The sequence below is a fragment of the Engraulis encrasicolus genome, chromosome 24 (assembly GCF_034702125.1).
Source record: "Engraulis encrasicolus isolate BLACKSEA-1 chromosome 24, IST_EnEncr_1.0, whole genome shotgun sequence".
Classification (NCBI taxonomy): domain Eukaryota; kingdom Metazoa; phylum Chordata; class Actinopteri; order Clupeiformes; family Engraulidae; genus Engraulis; species Engraulis encrasicolus.
The window spans coordinates 11,835,076-11,856,538 of NC_085880.1; the positions used below are offsets into that span (position 1 = coordinate 11,835,076).

The 21,463-nt window shown below is 42.9% G+C and overlaps 1 protein-coding gene across 1 annotated transcript in view; it reads right to left on the reverse strand.

Annotated features, from left to right (window-relative positions):
- Window positions 1-6,024: 6,024 nt before the first annotated feature.
- Window positions 6,025-21,463, reverse strand: part of LOC134441877 (coiled-coil domain-containing protein 6-like) — a 36,745-nt gene continuing 21,306 nt past the window's right edge. The window contains exons 8-9 of the mRNA XM_063192298.1: window positions 14,723-14,844; window positions 6,025-7,804 (exon numbers count right to left, since the gene is read on the reverse strand). Coding sequence (XP_063048368.1) covers window positions 7,595-7,804; window positions 14,723-14,844 — 332 coding nt within the window. The 3' untranslated portion in view covers window positions 6,025-7,594. The remainder of the gene's footprint in view (window positions 7,805-14,722; window positions 14,845-21,463) is intronic.

Here is a 21,463-nt window from a genome sequence, read left to right on the forward strand (position 1 = left end):
GTGTGTGTGCAAGTGTGTGTGTGTGTGTGTGTGTGTGTGTGTGTGTGTGTGTGTGTGTGTGTGTGTGTGTGTGTGCGCGCGAGTGTGTGTGTGTGTGTGTGTGCGAGTGTGTTTGTGTGTGTGTATGTGTGTGCGTGTGCGTGCGTGCGTGCGTGCGTGTGAAATGAATGGACTGCACATTGAATGGGACTATTCTTACATATACATGTTGGCTGTAGATGTACAGTATTTTTTCTTTTTTTAAGATATTTTTATGGGCTTTTTGTCTTTATTGCAGATAGGACAGTGGAGAGTGACAGGAAATTAATGTGGAGAGAAATGGGGTAGGGTTGGGAAATGACCCCATCCAGATTCGAACCGGGGTCCCCATGGGCATGCAAGCCCAAATGTGGGGGGCTTAGCGCCGATGTACAGTATTTTAATGTATATGTAGCCTAATTTATTATTTACGCCTATTATTATTACGCCTATCATTACGCCTACAGTATTTTAATGTTGAAGAAATTGAATTAGAATGCTGAAGAAGGCAAAGAAGGCATAGAAGGCAAAGGAAAGAAAATTATGAGTAGCTAAAGCAACACTCAGCAGTTTTTTTCAGAATCAGATGTCTTACAGGTTGTACAGTAAGTGATATTGTTGCCCGCTCCTCCGTATGCTCATTCCATGCTTATACACCATAGAAGGTGGCAAAGCCAATTTTCCCATCCTGTTACAAGTTGATGAACTACTGTAACCATTTTGGTTTATTTCAAAATTTCACACATTTATGTTTACATGAAATAAAATGGAATGTCCGCGCACTCCCATTGTACATGAGGAGACTACGAAGACATTCACAAGGCTATGAAAACAGTTGTATGCATTCTTTTTAATTGCACATTTGCATGCTTCTTTTTGTCCTGCACCAGCATTTTGGATGTTAGCACTGCTACCACACATAAACTACAGTATATTTAACCATATGTAAGTATTTTAAAAATGCATGTAATTTTGCCCACTTTGGCATTTTTCTCAAGCAATCTTTGCCGACAACCTCAGATATTTTTAAATCTGACTTGCAAGACTTAGTGTAAACAAGGGCTTAAGCATTGGCATTGCTTTAATTAATAATCCTAGAAGGCCTGTGAACCCCCAGAGGCCAGAACACTGAAAGCTTTGTCTTGCACTTACAGTACAGTCAGACCCACTGACGATAGGGTGGGGGCTAACAGGTCAGTTGTCCCGGGCCCAGCTAGGGGACACCATTACATTGTAGGGCTGCAAAGACATTCTGGGGGGAGCGTTAGAACTTCCAGTTGTAGGCTATAAAGGCTATATAATATTACATTAGGGCATTATTATCACATGCTTTTGATCGTGAAGCATTTGTACATTATCATGTCAATATGGACCACAGTACATTGAGACAAAACACTTTAAAAAAATAACTTTGTACAGGAGGGCAAAGGGGAAGATGCTTTAGCCCCACCTCGTCCCTACTGTATCTATGCACGCCTATGGTATGCTATGTATTGAGAGGGGGGCCCGGTCAAAGCTGTCAGTGGCCCTGCTTACAATCACCCGGCAACCTGGACTGACTTCAAACCCAACAGTAAAATGCCACATGGTCCAAGAACTGCAGTGAGCTGGAAGGACTTTGATAGGATAACAATGGATGAAAATCCACCACACACACTCACAAAAACCACGACGGAGAAACTGAAAGCACTTACAGCGCGTGAGCTTGCCAAAGGCAGTGTTTTCAAGCACAGGCCATGCACAGTGTGTGCACACAGTGGCTATCTCAACGCCTTTTCATCCAGGTTCATTTGAACCTGTAAAAGACGAACGCTTCAGTTCTTTATTACATCTGGGTATATATCCCCCTGGAAGCTCCAGGGTGCAAACATTTATATACTTTCTCCTAAGCTGACAGTGTTTTAATGATCTTCATTTTATAGCCTCATTTTGTTTAAAGTTACTGATATAGTGTTGCCAGTGACTGGGACTGGCTGTTACTGTTGGGGGACAATCAACTGCATAGTAAAATATGAATATGAATCAGAAAACCTGAGGAGTTCTCTGCATCTGCATCTGTCAATGGCCATGTTAACATGATGTTTTTAATTCCAAATTAATAATTCAGAATTAAATAGTTAAGACAACTGACCCATTTGACCCAACTGACCCTGTCAGCGTCATGGGTTCTAGTTGATGGGCTTTTCGTTGAACACAGGACAGCGAGTGAGAACATCTTGTTGTAGACTCCTGAAAATGCAAACACTGAGGCACATGTCGGCAGACCCCCAACTCATACACTCCTGTTTGTTTCTGTAACCAGAGCACAACTGTGACAGAGTAGATGTGTGGAAGTGCAGCTCTCAGGTATTTTCCCATAATCAACCACACACGCACGCACGCACACACACACGCACGCACACGCACACATGCACACACACAGAAAACTGGCGCTACGCCTGGTGCCAAGAGCAGCCATCGATCAGGTTACAGCACCTCTAAACACAAGCACTACACTGAAAACATTTACAGCAACACTGCAGACACAGCATCCACTGTAACACCTCTAGAGAAAACACACACACGCACGCGCACAGACACGCGCACGCACGCACGCACGCACGCACGCACGCACGCACGCACGCACGCACGCACGCACGCACGCACGCACGCACACACACACACACACACACACACACACACACAGACCATGTGCAATGTCCACAAGAAATCTATTTAAGATATAATGAAACAGTATGTCTCTTTTAGTGATTTTTGGTTGGTATACAGTTGTGTTCAAAATAAGAACAGTCTTTAAAAGCAGGACTAAATGTCAAAATTCTTCAAATAAATTGTACTTGAATGAACACAAATGCAGGAGAGGACACTGTATATTGTATTTCAAAGCAAGAAAATTGGAAAAAGTAATTACATTTTATATTTCACTGAAAGTGACGAGATGTTAAAAAATAACAATGGTGACCGTCTTTGGACATTCAAAACTGTACTGCACAAACTGAGAAAGTTAAACTTAGCTAAGTATCTTAAACTACTATTTTGTTGCATAACCATTTTGTTTCTGATAACTGCTTTGCATCTGTGGCCGAACAACTTCTGGCAATGGTCAACCGGTATTGCAGCCCAGTTCAATTCAACTTCATTCCACAATTCCTCTGCATTTTTTAGTTTTACCTCATGAACAGCAATTCTTTGTCAGGCAACTTAGCTTTCTGATATTGTGATTCCGGGATTGTGCTGGCCACTCTATTAGTTGGATGCTGTTTGTCTGGAACCATGATTTTGCTCTTATCTAATGGTGGAGCAAGCATCATGATACGGGGATGTTTTTTCATTGACTGGCGTTGGTCCCATTTACCATATATCAGGGATCATGAATAAGTTTAAGCCCATCAGGATACTGGAAGAAGTCATGTTGCCATGTGCTTAAGAGGAAATGCCTTTGAAGTACTGGTAGGTCTTTTTTTGTTTTGGTCTTTGTCGACTTTATTTGATAGGACAGCGTGAGAGGTGGATAGGAAGCGAATTGGGAAAGAGATGGGGAGAGTTGGGCAAAGGACCCGGGTCAGCCGCATGGCAGGCGAGTGCCCTTCCAGTTGGCCACGGCAGGGCCTACTGGTAGATGTTTCAACAAGATAATGACCCCAAACACACCACCAAGCCAGCAACATCTTGGTTCAAGACAAACAGCATAAAACTAATGGACTGGCCAGCACAATCCCCTGACCTTAATCACATGGAAAACGTGTGGGCTGTCATAAAAATGCATTTCATGGGGGAAAAAATGGGGGATGTAGTACAATTGTGGGATGTAGTACAATTGAGCTGAGCTGCAATACCCGTTGACCGTTGGCAGAAGCTGGTTGACTCCAGGCAACACATATGCGAAGTAGTTATCAGAAACCATGGTTATAGGCCAGGGGTACTCAATTAAAAGTCCCCGAGGGCCAGTTTTTCAAAATTCCTCCCAATAAAGGGCCGGGCCGGGCTGACACGACACGACCCCCACCAAAAAAAATTATTTAAAAAAAAATAAAAAATGATAAGGCCTTTGTAATCACAAAACACACGCACTCACACCCACAGCAGATATTTAGTTTCCAGTGACAGGATGGGAGAACATTTCTCTCATAAAGGGCCTGCATTTTTCTGGAGCACTGTGGGGTGAGGTGCCTGCCTTGCTGTCATTGCCACCCACCCTTCAGTATTTTTTTTTAAATGACATAAGATTATCTTTTTTAAATGACATAAGATTAGCCTATATTTGCAGACTACATTCATAAACATTTATTTCTTAGTGAGAAAACCAATAAGCCTGAAGATAACACTTTTCAAACAAATGTTGCTTATTATGACTTTGTTTATGCAGCTCTCACATGCATAATGAGCATCAGATGCAATAATGGACCCAACAAAGAGGACACATAGATAGGAGGACACCAGGTTTTGCCAACAAGAAAATGGCACATTGATGCAATGTTGATTAAATGCAACAGCCAATAATAAATCATCAAGTTGCTCATAACTTTGTTTGAAATCTTATGAGGGGCTTAGCTTTCCAAACGAACTATTTGGGGACTGTTTACAAGTGTGAAAAGTTTATCAAGCAATTCGTTTTTAAGTAGGCTACCCCTAGTTAGCTGCCAGCAGAGCTCAAACACAATTTGCCTTCATTTGTGTTAGCAACTAGCTACAGCTAGTGCTAAACCAATTCGAAGTCCTAACACACTGTATGCAATGAAATGTGGACCATTACTTTCAAAAACGAGGCAAAGAGAACTTTGTAAATAATTTATTTACAAGTTCTACCGTCCTTCCCTTCAGTAGTCTACCTCACAACAGCCTCTGTCACTTCTGTTTGGAGCCTGCAGGGAGAAACTGATTGAGGGGGCGGAGACACGGCACGCATCTTCCTAGCGTCTGTGGCGCGATTTCAAAATAAGAGCCGGCAGCGCGATCGGACCAAAAAAAAAAAAAATAAAAAAAAATGTAAATTTTTTCAAAATTATTCGAGGGCCACAAATAGATGCCCCGCGGGCCACAAATGGCCCGCGGGCCGCTATTTGAGTATGGGGGTTATAGGCAATAAAATATCAGTTTAGGACACACAAAGTTGATTTTTCAAGAATTTCTTAGTTTGTAAGGTGAATTTTTGCATGTCCAAAGACATGTAAATGCTGCTATTTTTTTGATGCTTCTTTACTTTGTGATGCATTGTAAAATGCAATTGCTTTCTCCATTTTTCTTGCTTTGAAATAGAAGGTGCCGTATCCCCAATGCATTTATGTTCATTGAAGTACAATTTATTTGAAGAACTTTGACATTTACTTAATGACTTAAATTCATATTTTTTTGGGGAAAACCAAGCCCCCGTTACAACGACCAGGATCTCGGAAAAGGCTTACTTAAAAAGCTATGTAAATGGGTAATGGGTGCAGACACGCCAAGGGTAGCGAGAGTAGTACAACTATGTTGAAATTGGCAGGTACTGTGATGGTCTCTTTTACACGGGACATTTGATTACGAATTAACTCCATTTAATTCCCAATAAACCTTAATTCCGCTGTGAAAACGTCATGTTAAAACGTTCACAATACGGAATAAAATGAAAAGTGCAATGTAAACTCAACGGAACTATTAAAATCTTGAATTATTATTTTGGAATTACAGTAAGACCAACATGTAAACGTAGCCTCCTTTTTTGTACTTCCTATCCTTGAAGATTTCCTTTGAACAAAACCATCATCAACAGTTAAAAGTTCCATGCACAGCTCCTAGGTGCTGGTAGATGCAGGAATGTTCAATACTTCAAAAGAAAGAAGTCTAACGCACACATTCTTGACTTTATGCTCGTTTTATTAGAGCGAACAACGCGTTTCACCAGTGCGTCATCAGGCTCGCTCAGGTATACAAGAATGTGTGCGGTAGACTTCTTTCTTTTGAAAACCTGTCTGAAATCATGTCTAATCCCAGTATATGACAATAATAGACAAATGACAAGGACAAAAGTTGTTGACTTTCCACACTTTTAATCATGTTGAGGTTAATTTATTGAACAGGGCAGCTCCTCTTCAACATGTTGCATGTAACATTTAAGAATCTAATGAGAAGGCGTACTGTGTATTTGCGCTCTTCTGCTCCTTGGTCTGATGATGAGATTATTATATCTGTATCTGGGGTGTGCTATGGAGGTAGCCGGGCCCATAGACATGTATAGATGTCTATATATGCGTATAGAGAAGAGTAGATGGACATAGACATGTGTATTATGTCTATGGCCGGGCTGACAAGGGCCAGCTAACCATACACAGACACAGTGCGAAAAGCTGCCTCCTTCCCTTCCTCCCTCCCCCACACCACTATATATCTATGCATGTTCATGCCTGGTGGCACTCCTCTACACAACCATCTCTCGCTCTGTCCAACACTATGCAGAACCCCTTCCTCTATGCACCACATGCAGAAGAGTAGGGACGTGACGTTCCGACAGTACAGTTCCAACGTTCTCTCACCATCGAGTCAACAATACGGAACCTTCAATATTCCTGGCTGTTCTGTTAGCAACCCGCCCACCCCCATCCCCACACAAAAACAGTCTGGACTAGCAGCAGCCTGAAACAGGCTCAACCCCGTTTCTGCCATTATCATTAAACCTTCTCGTCTCTACTGTACATGCCTTCTTGCGTCCGGTTGCCCTCTTCACCTTAGGAACGTGTACGTCCCGTGCTTCTGCACATCTGGTCTGTGTCTGTCTTGTGATTGAGGAGGCCCATCCAATGGCAGCAGTGCAATGGATGGGGTTGGGGGAAGGGCGGGGCGGGGTGGGGTGGGAGTGTTGGCCGTTACATTACATTAGGTTGGTAATGGCACATGATGATAGTATTGGTATTGCCAGGTGGGGCTTACTGGCTGGTGTGTGCTGGTGTGTGTGTATGTGTGTGTGTGTGTGTGTGTGTGTGTGTGTGTGTGTGTGTGTGTGTGTGTGTGTGTGTGTGTGTGTGTGTGTGTGTGTGTGTGTTCTCAGTGATGAGATTTTTTTGTGTGCCAATGTCCATATTCCCAAACTTACACGTACATCTGACAAGCAGTGAGTTAACAGTAAACCCTGCCAAAACTCTGATACACAACTCAAGAAAAAAAAAAAAAGAATATTCTTTTTGTCCGTTCTTTTTTGTTGAAATTTAAACAAAGACAAGCCTAATGGAAGTAAACAAACAAAAAACAAACAACAAAATAACAGTAATAAAAAAATACCAAAAGAAAAGAAGAGAAAAAAACAAAAACAAAATGCAAACAAAAATAAAATCACCAGTCCCAGTTTGCTGACTAGCGGTCCTCAAGTCAGCCCGTCTCAGTGCCACACCAAAATAAACCCAAAGGCTTTGTGTTTCGTGTTCCTCGTTCCTGCTCCCCCCACCCCAACCCCACACCCGGCCGTACTGATGAACTGTGACCCCTACCCCCCGCCCCCATGAATAACTGCTATAATCACTGCACTAGCACTAGTCTAAGCGCTAGCCGCATCTAGTCTAGCCTAGCCTAGCCTAGCGTAGTTAGCGCGTGGTCCGGTGCATGCATTTTAAGGCTGGGATGGCGCTTGCAGCGGGTGCTGTGTGCTAGCCGGCGGGGTCGTGGGGGACTGGTCCATGGGCTGGGCGGGCGGGGGTGGTGGGGGTGCTCGGAGCTGCTGCTGCTGCTGCTGCTGGGCCCCCGAGTGCGTGTTTGGGGACGGTGGAGGGGTGGGCCGCTTGAACTTGTCTGGGCTGTTGCTTCTCCGTGGGGAAGGCCTCTGTAGGAAACAAGAGAACAGGAGGAAGAGGGGTGGAGGAGAAGAGCGGGAAAAGGTTAAAAGGATGGTCACATTTTTAGGGGCTTGTTACCAAAAACGTGTTGCCCAGTCACAATCACATCTATTTTCATGAATATTTAGTAATCACCATCAAGTTCAAATATTCTAATTGCCTTTCAATTTTACCGCTGCATGCTCAAGAAAAGGACATCCACTCTCCATATTTATGCCCCACCTTGAAATACTTTACTCAATCTGGCACATGCATAGAGATTCTTAATGCTTAATTTTTCTCTCGCTATAACATAAACTCACAGCAGCTATGGGTATACTGGGTTTCAAAGGCCTGTGACATGCTTGCTGTATGTCTTTTTAACTTACGTGCACAACCCTTTGTGATTGAGTGCACATACATGCTCAAGAGCTTTTAGAGCACAACGCACAACACTGGAGGTATCATCCAAGTGGCAGATAATTCATGAATATGTTCCACCATTGTTTGACTGTTTGAACACAACCTTAGCGGAAGATCGCCCTTCGCAGTCATGTCAATATTACGCCCTGCGCACACATCTGTGTAACTTTTGTTCAGTTGTAACAAAATTTACATAAAATATGCTTGGCAAATCATACACACGCAAAAAGTGTATGCACCTGCTTATCCTGCAGCATGCATATCCCAGGCATCTAGCTATAGAGCAAAACATTGTAAAAAAAAAATAAATGTAATTATGGGTGTGTATGTGTGTGCAATACATTACTGCTTTTTAATGACGTCACAAAGTTACGACAGTAGATGTGAGAAGGGACACCAGCACAGACTGTAATCCAGGTCATTTGGCCCCCTGACATCCCTGAACCCTATTCTCTGAAGTGATGTGGTGTGTGTGCGTGTGTGTGTGTGTGCGTGTGTGTGTGTGTGTGTGGCATTGTTTGTGTAGATGAGGAAGTGCCTTAGCCTTTGTAGGAATGTTCTCTTGAGCCGTAATCCCGCACAAGGGCCAAAAATCTAGATCCCCCAATGATGATGTAATCAAAGGCCTCAGGCATACCTCAAAAACAAATCTCAAGTCCCCCAAACTATGAAACGCTTCCACTGCCAAACAGCGTTCGGTGGATGGCTGGATTTTAACTCCCAGGGCCAGCCCTGTATAATGCCAGCATACTCACCCCAAATCATGTAACTTAGTGATACTGTTCCATTTTTGAAAATAAGCTCATATTAAACCTCCCTTGAGTTAAATCAGGTATGGGCAACTTTTATGATCAGGAGAGCCACATTTTTTCAACGATACCATCAGAGGGCCACATGACCACGAATCTGACTCAAACTCGCAGAGTTTGAGATGCAGTTGGTTGCTCACCAATGGCCGATATTGTTTGAAAGGAACAGAAGTGTTCTCTATCGGCCAACAGTAAAATTACAATGGATTGATTTAGTAGTGATTTTAAAAAAAAATCTGGTCTTTTTTAAAATTATGTTTTATCTATGGGCCACACAGAGTGAGGAGGCGGGCCGCATGTGGCCCCCGGGCCTCCAGTTGCCCATCCCTGAGTTAAATAGTTGAGTTTTACCTTTCTCCTGTACTTTCAACCGTTCTCTGAGTATGGCAGTACAAATTTTACCTCCATGCTAGCAGTTAACATTGAGTCCTATGAGACCAGCTGGCGGCAAACTGGTCTCATAGGACTCAATCTTAACTGCTAGCTTGGAGTTAAAATGTGCACTGCCGTACCCAGAGTACGGTTGAAAGTATAGGAGAACGTTAAAACCCTACTATTTAACTCTAGGGTGTAAAATAAGCTTATTTCCAAAAATGGGACAGTATCACTTTAAGCTTTACATTACATTAGCCAGCCGCAACTGGGTGGCTCCTGAAGGACACCTTTAAAGCGATCACACACACCTAGCTCCCTTTCTTCACAGACTAGAGCGCTTTACACTGATGTATTGTGAATGATGTAAGGAGAACCAGGACAAGGTGTGACCTGAGTTGTTCGAAAACAATTCAACAGGATCAAGTTCAAAAAAGTTTATTGCCATGACTTTTTCTTGGCATATCCCCAACATCAAATACATACAATTATCACCCGGTGAGCAGACGGACGGAACGTCTTCTGATTGGCTGAGCAGGTGTCCTTTATTCCCCGGTAGCAGGACACCTATGATGTCATGCAGGCGTCCAAGTTTCTTCTTTTCTAACTTTCTTGCGAAGTGCCGTTACTAATTCTATCGCATCTGGTTGTCTAGTCAAGACCGAGTCGTTAGTTCTATCGCATCTGGTTGTCTAGTCAAGACCCCGTTACTAATTCTATTGCATCTGGTTGTCAAGTCAAAAACCCAGTCGTCAATTCTATCGCATTTGGTTGCCAAGTCACCCCAATGTTGTGTGCGCGTCCTTACATGCCTCCGATAGAGGCGCGTCTCACTAGAATAGGAAGTGGTGCCCAAAGCAATGTACCAAGCGCAGTGGTTAATCTACTTTCTCACAAAGCCTTAGATCAACATATTAATAAATTAATACTTAAATGCTGGTAACCGGGTGATAAGCGAAATAGTGGCCTTCGAGGTGTCCCGATATCAAGGGAAAATGGCTGCGCCATCGGGCTGTTAGAACGCTCCGCCTTGTCCATTATTTCCCTTGATATCGGGACACCTCGTCAGCCGCTATTCCATACTTGACAAGCACACAACAGCAAGGTACATACAGTGAATATAAATATGGATAGACATAACAATAGAAAGGGAAAACAACAGAAAGGGCCCCAGCAGTCATTGGACAGCAGTTAAATTACAGATAACCCTGAGTGTTAAAGTGCATTAGAGGTAAAGTGCATAGGGAGTAGACGTTATAGCATATTAAGATGTCTGATAGTCAGTGGGTATGTGTTGTTCTTAAATCTGGATGTGGATGATGTAAAGCTTCTGTATCTTTTACCTAATGGGAGGAGGTTAATAAGGTGATGTGCTGGGTGTGAGGAATCGGCTATGATTTTCCTTGCCTTTCTAATAACCCGTGATGAAAAGATGGAGGAGAGGGAGGGGAGGTTGGCACCTGTGATTTTAGATGCTCTGAGCACAACCCTTTCCAACCTTGTCTTGTCTCGTGTTGTGGTGTTACCATACCAGAGAAGGATGGAGAATGTAAGGATGCTTTCATTTGTGGATCTGTAGAAATGAATCATGGCTGGCTGACTGAAATTGAATTTCCTAAGCTGTCGCAGAAGGTGATCAGAAGGTGAATACTGGCGCGCCCCAGGGGTGTGTTCTAAGCCCTCTGCTCTACACCCTATTCCGCCATGACTGCTCTGCCTCTTTCAGCTCCAACCTCATCGTCAAGTTTGCTGAGGACACCACCGTTCTTGGACTGATTACAAACAACGATGAGACGGACTACAGAAATGAGGTACAACATCTGGGGTCATGGTGTGACAACAATAACCTGGCCCTAAACACCAAAAGACCAAGGAAATCATTGTAGACTTTCGCAGAAACAAGACCACCCACAGACCCCTCTCCATCGACTCAAAGGTGGTGGATAGGGTAAACAGCTTTAAATTCCTGGGGGTGACTGTAGCTGATGATCTGTCCTGGGGTTCACAGATAGCCTCAGTAAGGCCCAGCAACGTCTTTACTTCCTGAGGAAGCTAAGGGGCTATCACATACCCAGACCGCTGCTGGTGAACTTTTATGATTGTGCGATCAGCAGTGTTCTGATGTATGGGTCTTTGGTGTGGTATTCAAGCTCCACAAAAGCAGACCAACAGGCACTCCAGCGTGTGGTGAAAACAGCAGAAAGAATCACTGAGACACCTCTCACAGAGATGGGTACCATCTACACCACACGCTGTCTACGAGGAGTGCAAAACATTTTGCAGGACTGTCACCACCCTGCTTACCACCTGCTCCAACTGCTGCCCTCAGGCAGAAGATACAGGTCCTTACAGGCACGAACTACAAGACTGTGTAATAGCCTGTACCCTGAAGCCATTAGACTACTTAATTCTAGTGCTCTTACATAGGTCTCTGGACTGATGGTCTGTGATTATTTTTAAGGGATGGCACTTAAGATCCTATTGATTTGTTCATTCATACATGGAAGTGTGTGTGTGTGTGTGTGTGTGTGTGTGTGTGTGTGTGTGTGTGTGTGTGTGTGTGTGTGTGTGTGTGTACCTTTAAAAAAAAAAAATCAACAGCACTGGGGTTAACCTTGAATTGTGGGGAGGGGGATCTCATTTTACTGATGGATTTACTCTATTAATTTATTATTACTCATATTATTACTATTATTTACTTAATGTATTATACTTCATGAACTTAGACTTTCTGTGACTACTTGTTGACTACTTCTATACTTGAAACTACACAGTGTTGTTGCTCCACCCACAATATTGTTGCCTTCATTGACAATGACAATAAACTCCTTGAAAGAGTGTTAACTGTTAACTTGGAATGAGTTAACTGAATGGAGGCATCAGCACTGCCTTTACCCTCTAGTCTTCTGGGTCAGTGCAAAGCACATCTTGGGACACTTTTTAATGACCAAGTTCAACTCGGGTGATCCAAATAACGGTCATATCATCGATTATTACCTTGATAATCTGTTTGATGATCACAATATGACTTTGATTGACGTCATCATTAAGGCCAATATCTGAAGATTAGTGCAGGCCAGTTGCTATCGCGAAGGTACACCCTATAAAGGTTAATTAAGCTGAAGATACTCCTCAGCAATATTCGACTGGTCGGTTGGACACATTACGTAACACTAAGCAGATATTACAGGATATTACAGGGTATTGGTTACAGTCCCTAGAACAGTGTTGGTTTAGGTGCATTGATCAAAGGCACTTCAGCCATGTAGGGAGGAAATGACAAAGGTGGGGATTGAACCGGCAACCCTGTGATCTATGTCCAACTCCCTAACCACTACTCCACTGCTACCCAAATACACTAATAATGAATTCAGACCCGCTCACCTTTTGTTCCGTACAAAAGGTTTCACAGGGGCACTTTCATAGGATCATGAAAGGTCTTCATAGGGTACAAAAGGCTGGTTGGCAGAAAATATCTAAAGAGGACCTACAACTTTTACATCACACTTTTAAAGGAAACATAACTTAAATGTCAGATGATATTTTGCTCTAAATGCCAAGGATCTATTGAAAGACAATTTGTTTTGATACACAACTTGACATTTCTAGGCCAGCAACTTTAAGCAGTCAGCAAAACACACCAAATAAAATGATGTAATATGTATTTCAGCCTATTTCAGTTCAAGTTCAGCCTATTAATAAGTCATAACTTTGTAAACAAATGTGTCCATCTATATCAGCATGTATGTGTGCATTGGCCTGACAAACAACAATCCAGGCAAGCACATCTAATCAAAGAGATCAGCACCATAAATTCTTAATGCTGATAACCTAATATCCTCATATGGGTTGGAGCAATTTAGCTGACCTGACCTGTTGTAAAGTTTTGACCTTTTGTCGACTTTATGTAAGAGGTTGACAATATGGCTTGCGTGGGGGCCATTGAATCACACTGGAAAGATGCGTGCATTGCAGCAATCACTAACCCCCTCCCTTCTCGCTCTCTCTCTCTCTCGTGCGCACACGCGCGCACGCACGCACAAAATAATCAGAGGGGAAACCTGATGCAAAGTGTAAAGTCGTCCATAACTGTCCCCACAGAAGCACTCAGGTGTGAATGAATGGGTGTGTGCGTGTGCGTGTGTGTGCGCGCGCATCTATCTGGAGAAAAAGACATCACCTGGTGCCGGCTAGCCCCATAAAGACGAGATAAAGGCTCTCTTTCATGATTTCTTTCTTTCTCTAAGCCAACGCTTCCTTCCTCCCTTCCGCCCCCTCAACTCACCCCTGTGCCTCTGCGTCGGGACCTATTGTGGGCCTGCGAGAGGGTTCAGGGTGTGGCGGACAGCGGGCAGCGGGGGACAAGAGAGGAGCGAGAAGGTGTGTCCCGCCACAAAGGAGGGGGACACAACAGGGACATCCTGAAGTGGCGGAAGCCAGACACCCGTGACGTGAGAAGAGTGCAAGCCAACCTGACCTGGCCTGGCCAGTCTTTTAAATGGGGCAAAGGAAGAGAAACATGAAAACTGAAAAAAAAAAAAAAAAGAGCCTGCCACACCAAGCTCACATTTCTCTTAATTTAATATTGTGATGTTTCCGGCATACTGCTTGGTGTCGCAGACTTAATTTTCATGTGACTTTCCCTGCACCCATTTTTTGAGACGAATGTGTGCATTTTTTCAAATTTCCACATCCAGGCTCTTGGTTGATTTGTTGACTCATTTGAAATCTTATTTTTTCCTGTACGACACCTTTCAGAGCATCTATGCGAGTGTGCGTATTGGCCACACAGCACTTCAACAGGGTGTGCCTGGGTTTGTGCCTTTTATTTTTTGGACCCCAAAAGTTGAAAAGAATGTTTCTTTGCACGAGCACCAGTTGTGTAAAGCAACATGGACAGTGTTCCACCTCTCAACTCCCAACAGTTCTATTGACCTGACTGCCGTCTGTTGCTCTTCTCAAACCTCAGTAACCTTGGTGATAGGACACAATCATGTTGGCCTAGTTTATTGTTGCCCTGTCATTCTTTTGGAATTCCCCTTGACAATTCTACCTCTACTCACCCACTTACTACTGGGTATTAACGGTAGAGCATTTCATTTTTTTTTAGTTAATCATTTCCAGAATTTACGCAGAAACAGACATCTTTGGCTGAAAAACATACAGTATTTGCGTATTGTGTGTGCTGTCAGTGTGCACGTGGTCTCCCATCTGTCTTTAAAGTGAGAGAGTGTGAAAACAAGCTAGAGCAACTGTGGCGGACCTGGTGCGTGTGTGCGTGTGCGCGCGTGTGTGTGCGTGTGCGTGCGTCTCCTCTCTCACCTGGATGCCGTGGGAGGAGCCGGGGTGGACGTGCAGGCCCGGGGGTGTGTAGTGGGGGAGGGGGGCTCTGCTCAGGGTGGCTGGGGGGGTGAAGCCCACCGTGTGGCTGGCGTACGACAGACCTGATGATGGAGAGAGAGAGAGAGAGAGAGAGAGAGAGAGAGAGAGAGAGAGAGAGAGAGAGAGAGAGAGAGAGAGAGAGAGAGAGAGAGAGAGAGCAAAGCACATTATATTATTGATGATACCAGATGAAAAGACGTGAAGTGATTTGCACAGACGCGGTGATGGTGATGAACACAGGATAGGGACACAAAGGCTTACGTGCCGGGTTCAGACAGTTAAAGCCCTGTCACATGCTTCTTCCAGACGATTTGATCTGAACTGGCCGACCCCAATTAACGCACCTCCTTAACACCAATAGAGCGCTAATTAGCCAAACCAAAAGCATTAGCATCACCGGCCGAGGGAATACACAGAGGGAGTTTAAACTTCTTCAAAAAACAGTTTGTCTCGTCTCTGAACAAGGATAAGAGAAGAGGAGGATGAAGAAGAACAATATGAAAGGAAAAAGAGGAAGCTCAGACGCGACACAGCTGTGTCTGGGTGATGCATTTAATGACCGGCTTTTACAGCCTTGGCTGCTAGGCAACGGAAAGAAACCTTGAACTTTAGTGGTTATCAGGGGGAGAGGAGAGATGGAGGGAGAAGGGGAGGTTAAAAGAGAGGGAGGGGGAAGGGAGGGGAGGGGTGGTGGGGGGTACCTGACTTGGTCAGACGGAATTCCCACTGCTCTGCACCAGAGGTGTATATAGTAGAAGTACAACAAAAAGTAAACAGACTCATTTGGTACAGGGGAGTAACTTGCGTAACAGCTATTACATGATCACTGCTGTATGTGCTTGTGTCGTACTTGCATCTTGAATTTATTTCCATTTATTCTTTATACACCTCTGCTCAGTGTCAGACAAATACAGATTAGGCCAAAAGCATGTGACCAAATAGAGCAGGGAAAGGGACCCGTTTCGATTAGGCAACGAGCTCGATTTCATTACCGATTGCTTGCAGGCCACATTGTATTTATTTTGCACAAGATGAATAGAAGAAACAATGAACAATAACAAATATCATTGTGTTCATTTTCATGAGTTGGCTTCAATTGGTCTTCGATACCAAGTTTAAAAACGTGCATGCCGCATTCAAATGAAGAGCCAAAATAATCATAAAATTATAAATAGGCTTGCTTGACTATCTCTCTCTCTCTCACACACACACACACACACACACACACGCACACAAAAAAATGTGATCAGTGGTACCTGCTTGTATTTAGAAAGACCCGAACCATATGAAAACAAAAACACCAATGTCCAGTCATGAGGACCAAGACCTAAAAAAATGGGCTCACAAAAACAGAAACAAACAAACAGCCCAGAGTTTGTAACGCCCACTATACTCTCTCTCCTGTGGTTAGTTAAGTTCAGCCCTGCAGTGTCTTAGTGATTTTAGGGACTCTATCTTGCTCCAACTCTGCTGTTGACAGAAAGGCTTAGTTCTGCAAACTGCAGAGGGAAAGTGCTGAGTCGCCACTGGGAGAGGCCTGGATGCCTGGAAGGGAGCGCCTACGCTGAGTAAGCATGTGGCCCTGGAGTGGCCCTGTGTGTGTGTGTGTGTGTGCGTGCGTGCGTGCGTGCGTGCGTGCGCGCGCGCGTGCGTAAGCCTGTGCGCGTGTGTGCGTGCTCATTACCTGAGTATATTACTTTTAGAAAAGACAGGGGGCAGGGGAGGGGAGGGGGAGTCCTCATGTATGTTAAAAATAATCTCAAGTGTAATGAGAGAAATTTTCCTAGTGGTATTTCACTTGAATGTGTTGGAGTGGACATACACCTCTCTCGGGAGATGTCATTAACTGTAATCTGCGTCTATCGCAAACCCACAGCTGGTCCTGAATTTTATGATCAACTGAAAACAGTCCTTGCGTCATGTAATCATAAACGGGAGCTTCTCCTCTTTGGCGATTTTAATGTCAACTGGGAAAACAAACACGGCAGGAAAAAACTTAAAGATGTAACTGATTATTTTAATCTCACGCAGCTGATAAAAAACTCCACTAGGATTACATGCAACACACAGTCTACAATTGATCTTCTGTTTACCAATAAACCGGAGAGAATCTCCAATACCCATAATCTATTAACAGGTCTCTCTGACCACAACTCCATATTTTTTACCAGGAAGCTTAAACGAGCAGAAAAACTTCAGTCTCAGAACAAAAAAAAAGGCCTGCAAATATGTTCATTCCCACTAATTCAAAATGAAAATGTGGACAATGTGTTGCAAAAATGTGGAGTGGAATGTTCTCCTGGCCTGTAAAGACGCGAACACTGGCGGTGATTTATTCCTCTCAAAGATAAAAGAAGTAGTGCTCTCTTTTTCCAGAGGGGGCGCAATGCAAAGAGGAATCCCAACTCTGTGCCCTGGTTTAATTCTGAATGTTCACAATTAATAAGACAAAGGGACCTTCTCCTTAAAAAGTCAATTAAATCTGGGCTTAACACAGATAGGATGAATTTCACTAGGGCCAGAAATAAAGTAACATTAGAGTTACGAAAAGCCAAGGCAAATTTTTTTATTCAATAATAGACAATGCCAAAGGAGATGGGAAGAAAATATGGCAAAACATTAACAAATTGACAGGGAAATGTCCTAAACAGGAAATAAAAGGACTACAATTAAAAAATTAATAATCAACTAGAAAGTGATCCTGCTGTCCTGTGTCAAGAGCTTAACTCTTTTTTTGTTGAATCTATACATGATTTGGTCAAGCAGTTCACAATCACTGAGGGCTCTGATTTGTTGGGTGATCACATTGACAATGACAATCATTTTAAAATCCAGAAAAATCACAGAACAGGATACCATCAAGATCATAGCAGCCTTGAATAACTCTAAAGCCAGGGATGTTCATTGGTCTTGATACTAACTTTCTGAAACTTCACAAAGAGGGCACTTGCACCCCCACTCACACACATTATTAACTTATCTATAGAAAACTTCCACTGTCCCTAAGGCATGGAAACTGGCTACTGTCACCCCTGTATTTAAAGCAGGCGACAAAACTGACATGAACAACTATAGACCAATCAGCATATTACCTGTCATTTCAAAAATCATTGAAAAATGGGTCTCTAAACAAATCATTGCTTTTCTCAGTAATAGTCAAACACCCCTGCATCCAATGCAGTTTGGGTTTCGCCCTAACCATTTCTACTGACACTGCACTGACCATGTTTATGGAAATGAACAAATGCCATCTAGATAAAAATGGGTGTGTTGGTGCCGTATTCTTGGACTTAAAACGAGCATTTGATACGGTCAATCACAATGTTTTATTATCAAAAAATTAATTCATTTTAATTTCTCTGCTAAAGCTAGATCATGGTTCCATTCATACTTAACAAATAGAGAACAATGTACCATGGTCGAAGGTTCAAGGTCCACCTTCATCAACTGCCCAGTAGGGGTCCCCAAGGGTCCATTTTGGGGCCTCTTTTATTTTCTCTCTATATTAATGACTTACCTGAGCATTGTCCACATGTTAATATTCAGCTCTATGCTGATGACACAGTCATCTTCACCCAAGCTAAAACCCCTGTTGAAGCAGCAAGTGTACTCTCTACAGCTCTTACACACATACGAACATGGCTAGAGAAATCATGCCTTATTCTGAATGCAAAGAAAACGGTTTGTTTGTATTTTTCTAAGCAACCTTCCCCTGGGACTGTGTCAGCCTGGGTTACTCTTGGTAGTGAACAGCTAGAAGTAGTCACAGATTTTGAATATCTAGGAGTCATTCTAGACTCCAATCTTTCTTTTAAAAAACATATAAAAATGATAACAAAAAAAATAAAATTTAATCTCTACAACTTCAGGCACATAAGAGGTGCTATATCAAATAGTGCTGCTCTGACATACTTGCATGCAATGATATTTTCTCACCTAAGCTATTGCATTACTAGCTGGACCATGGTGGGATCCACTACTCTTAAAACCAGTGGAGAGTTTATTTAAAAAAGCACTTAAAATTTTAGATAAAAAACCTCTTTCATACCATCATTTGTAACATTTTAGATAAGTACAACCTATTGAGTTTTGACAATTTCTGTAAATTCTCCTATAGCTGTCTTCTTTATAAGACTTTGCATGGCCTGGCGCCACCTTGTTTACAGGATTTTATAAAATATCGTCAAGCACGAGTAAACCGAGCAGTGGTCAATAAAGATGCAGAGATTCCTTTCAGGAAAAACCTCTTTCAGTCAAAACGCATTATCTACTAAAGGCGGCATATTATGGAAACTCTATTCCTCTGCATATAAGGGAATGTCCCTCTTTAGCCACCTTTAAGATGGAATATAAAAAGTGGCTTCGAGCCCAACAAACATGTTCACACTGATGGTCTGAGCCTCTACACAGCGTACACGCACACACGCACACACACACTCACATAACACATGGCCCTATTTTTTGGGACCTTTTTCTTTTCTCTTTTCCTTTTATTTACATGCATGCCTTTCGCTTCTGTAGTGGGTTTTATTTCTTTGTTACTAACAGTCTGTCTTATCTTAAAGTCTATTGCTTGTAAACATCTAGCCTGCCTATTGGACACCAGATGGAAATTAGCCCTTGGGCTACAATCTGGCATGTTTACATATATGTACATGTATGTATATGTTCATTAATGTGCAATGTCCTGAACAAATAAATTAAAGTAAAGTAAGCCTGTGCGCGTGTGTGTGCGCATGCATATGCGCTTTTGTGTTGTGTGTCTGTGGGGTGGCCCCTTGTTACGTCGCTGCCCTTTTTAAACGTCGGCCAGCAAGACCGTCTGTTGACCAGGTAACAAGGCCATGACTGGGTCCACCTCGGCAACGGGCTTCAGCAGGCAAGCAGGAAAGGTCACGAGCAACAGGTTATATGCTGAGAGAGAGGGAGAGGGAGAGAGAGAGAGAGAGAGAGAGAGAGAGAGAGAGAGAGACAGAGAGAGACAGAGAGAGACAGAGAGAGACAGAGAGAGACAGAGAGAGACAGTCTGTCTGTCTGTCCATGACTTAGTCAGCTGTGAGGCAGATCAGAGGAAAGCATGAAACCGTTATCAGTCAGGTGAACTCCGCTAATCAGTCCACCACATCTACTGCATCATCTCTTTAGAGAGAGACAGACAGACAAGCAGACAGACAGCAGATCCTCCTCTCTGGGCTTGGCTTTCTTTAGGGCTGACATTACTGCCAAATGGAATGATGGAATAAAGGTATACAGAAGAAGTTCAGTGCGCTAAGTCCCCACTGTAAGCAATAAAGACAATAAAAGCCCTTCAAAAAGTCCCTTAAAACGTTTGCTAAAAAGGACACCCTTTGCAAAGAGTTAATCACTCACCACACTTGCTTTCACGTAGGGCTGGGCGATATGGAAAAAAAACAATATCACGATATGGATTACTTCATATCACGATAACGATATATATCACGATATAGCACAATTACATACGTTTTCAGTTATTCTCTTTATTTGCTTTATTTGCTTGCTCGCAAAACAAGGAAAATGGATCTTTTTATTCTTATTTTTACAGTTACATTAACTTATAGTGTGTATTGTGACAACATGAAATCTAATTAAATGATATTCAATTGTATAAAATTGATAAAATTACTATCACGATATAAACGATATAGGAGAATACACTTTTATATCACGATAACGATATATATCGTCATATTGTCCAGCCCTACTTTCACGTGAATGTTTATTTTCTTAGAGATCAATGCAAACCCACTTTCCATTCAGAATCACCATATTCACTTCAGGAAATGACCACAGACACATCTGCAATTTCAGAAGTATATCTCTAACATCTTCAAAAGTCATCTCTACATGACTTGACGTGGAAAAACACACAAAACTCCATTCTTCTCATGGATTAAATCAATATAGTATCATTGTGCTATATTTCATGAGAACGCGTTTTCCCAAATCTTTCATCCACCGTTTTGCATAGAGGTGAGGTCAGCCAGAAGACCAACAAAGCCTCTTTGAAGTCGTCTCTCTACGCAGGTTGGAGGATTTCTGTTGTTTGCAGAAGAGAGGAGGCCCCTTCAAGAAGTCCAACCAAAACAAATGTTCAAACAGAGAGATGGCGATCTCCAGTGTCTCTCATATGAGCAAGCATCATCACTGACCTTTAGAATTGAGCCGTCTCATTCTGGAGGGACTCAAACTAACAGCACTGTGGTCGCAGACAAAACCACACCCCGCACACCTAACGCCAGACAACCATTTACTTAACCTTCCGGCAAAGAGGGGGAATCAGTGAAAGTGATTCTGCGAAAGCTTGCACGCAAGAGGAGAGTGGAGAGGGGAGAGACTTCACAAAGCCCCAAGACATGTCATTTTGGCAAGAACATAAAAAGTCAGCTGACTCGGAGTTTGACCCATTTTTAGCGGAGCAGATAAAATTGCAAGGCCTCTGAGTTCATCCTCTGTGAACTGGGTTTTCAGCATTATCTTAAGGTTCTATTGTTTTCATACAGTTCCACAGAACAGCATCAGAATTTGCCATCAAGAGCAGATTGATGTTATAATTTTTGAAACTGTATACTTTTGACGGCTGTGGACTGAATAAAATGGTGTACGTAATGTAGCTGGTGAAAAAATGTGCGTCTGTCTTTGAAGAGTGCAACTTTGTGGCCA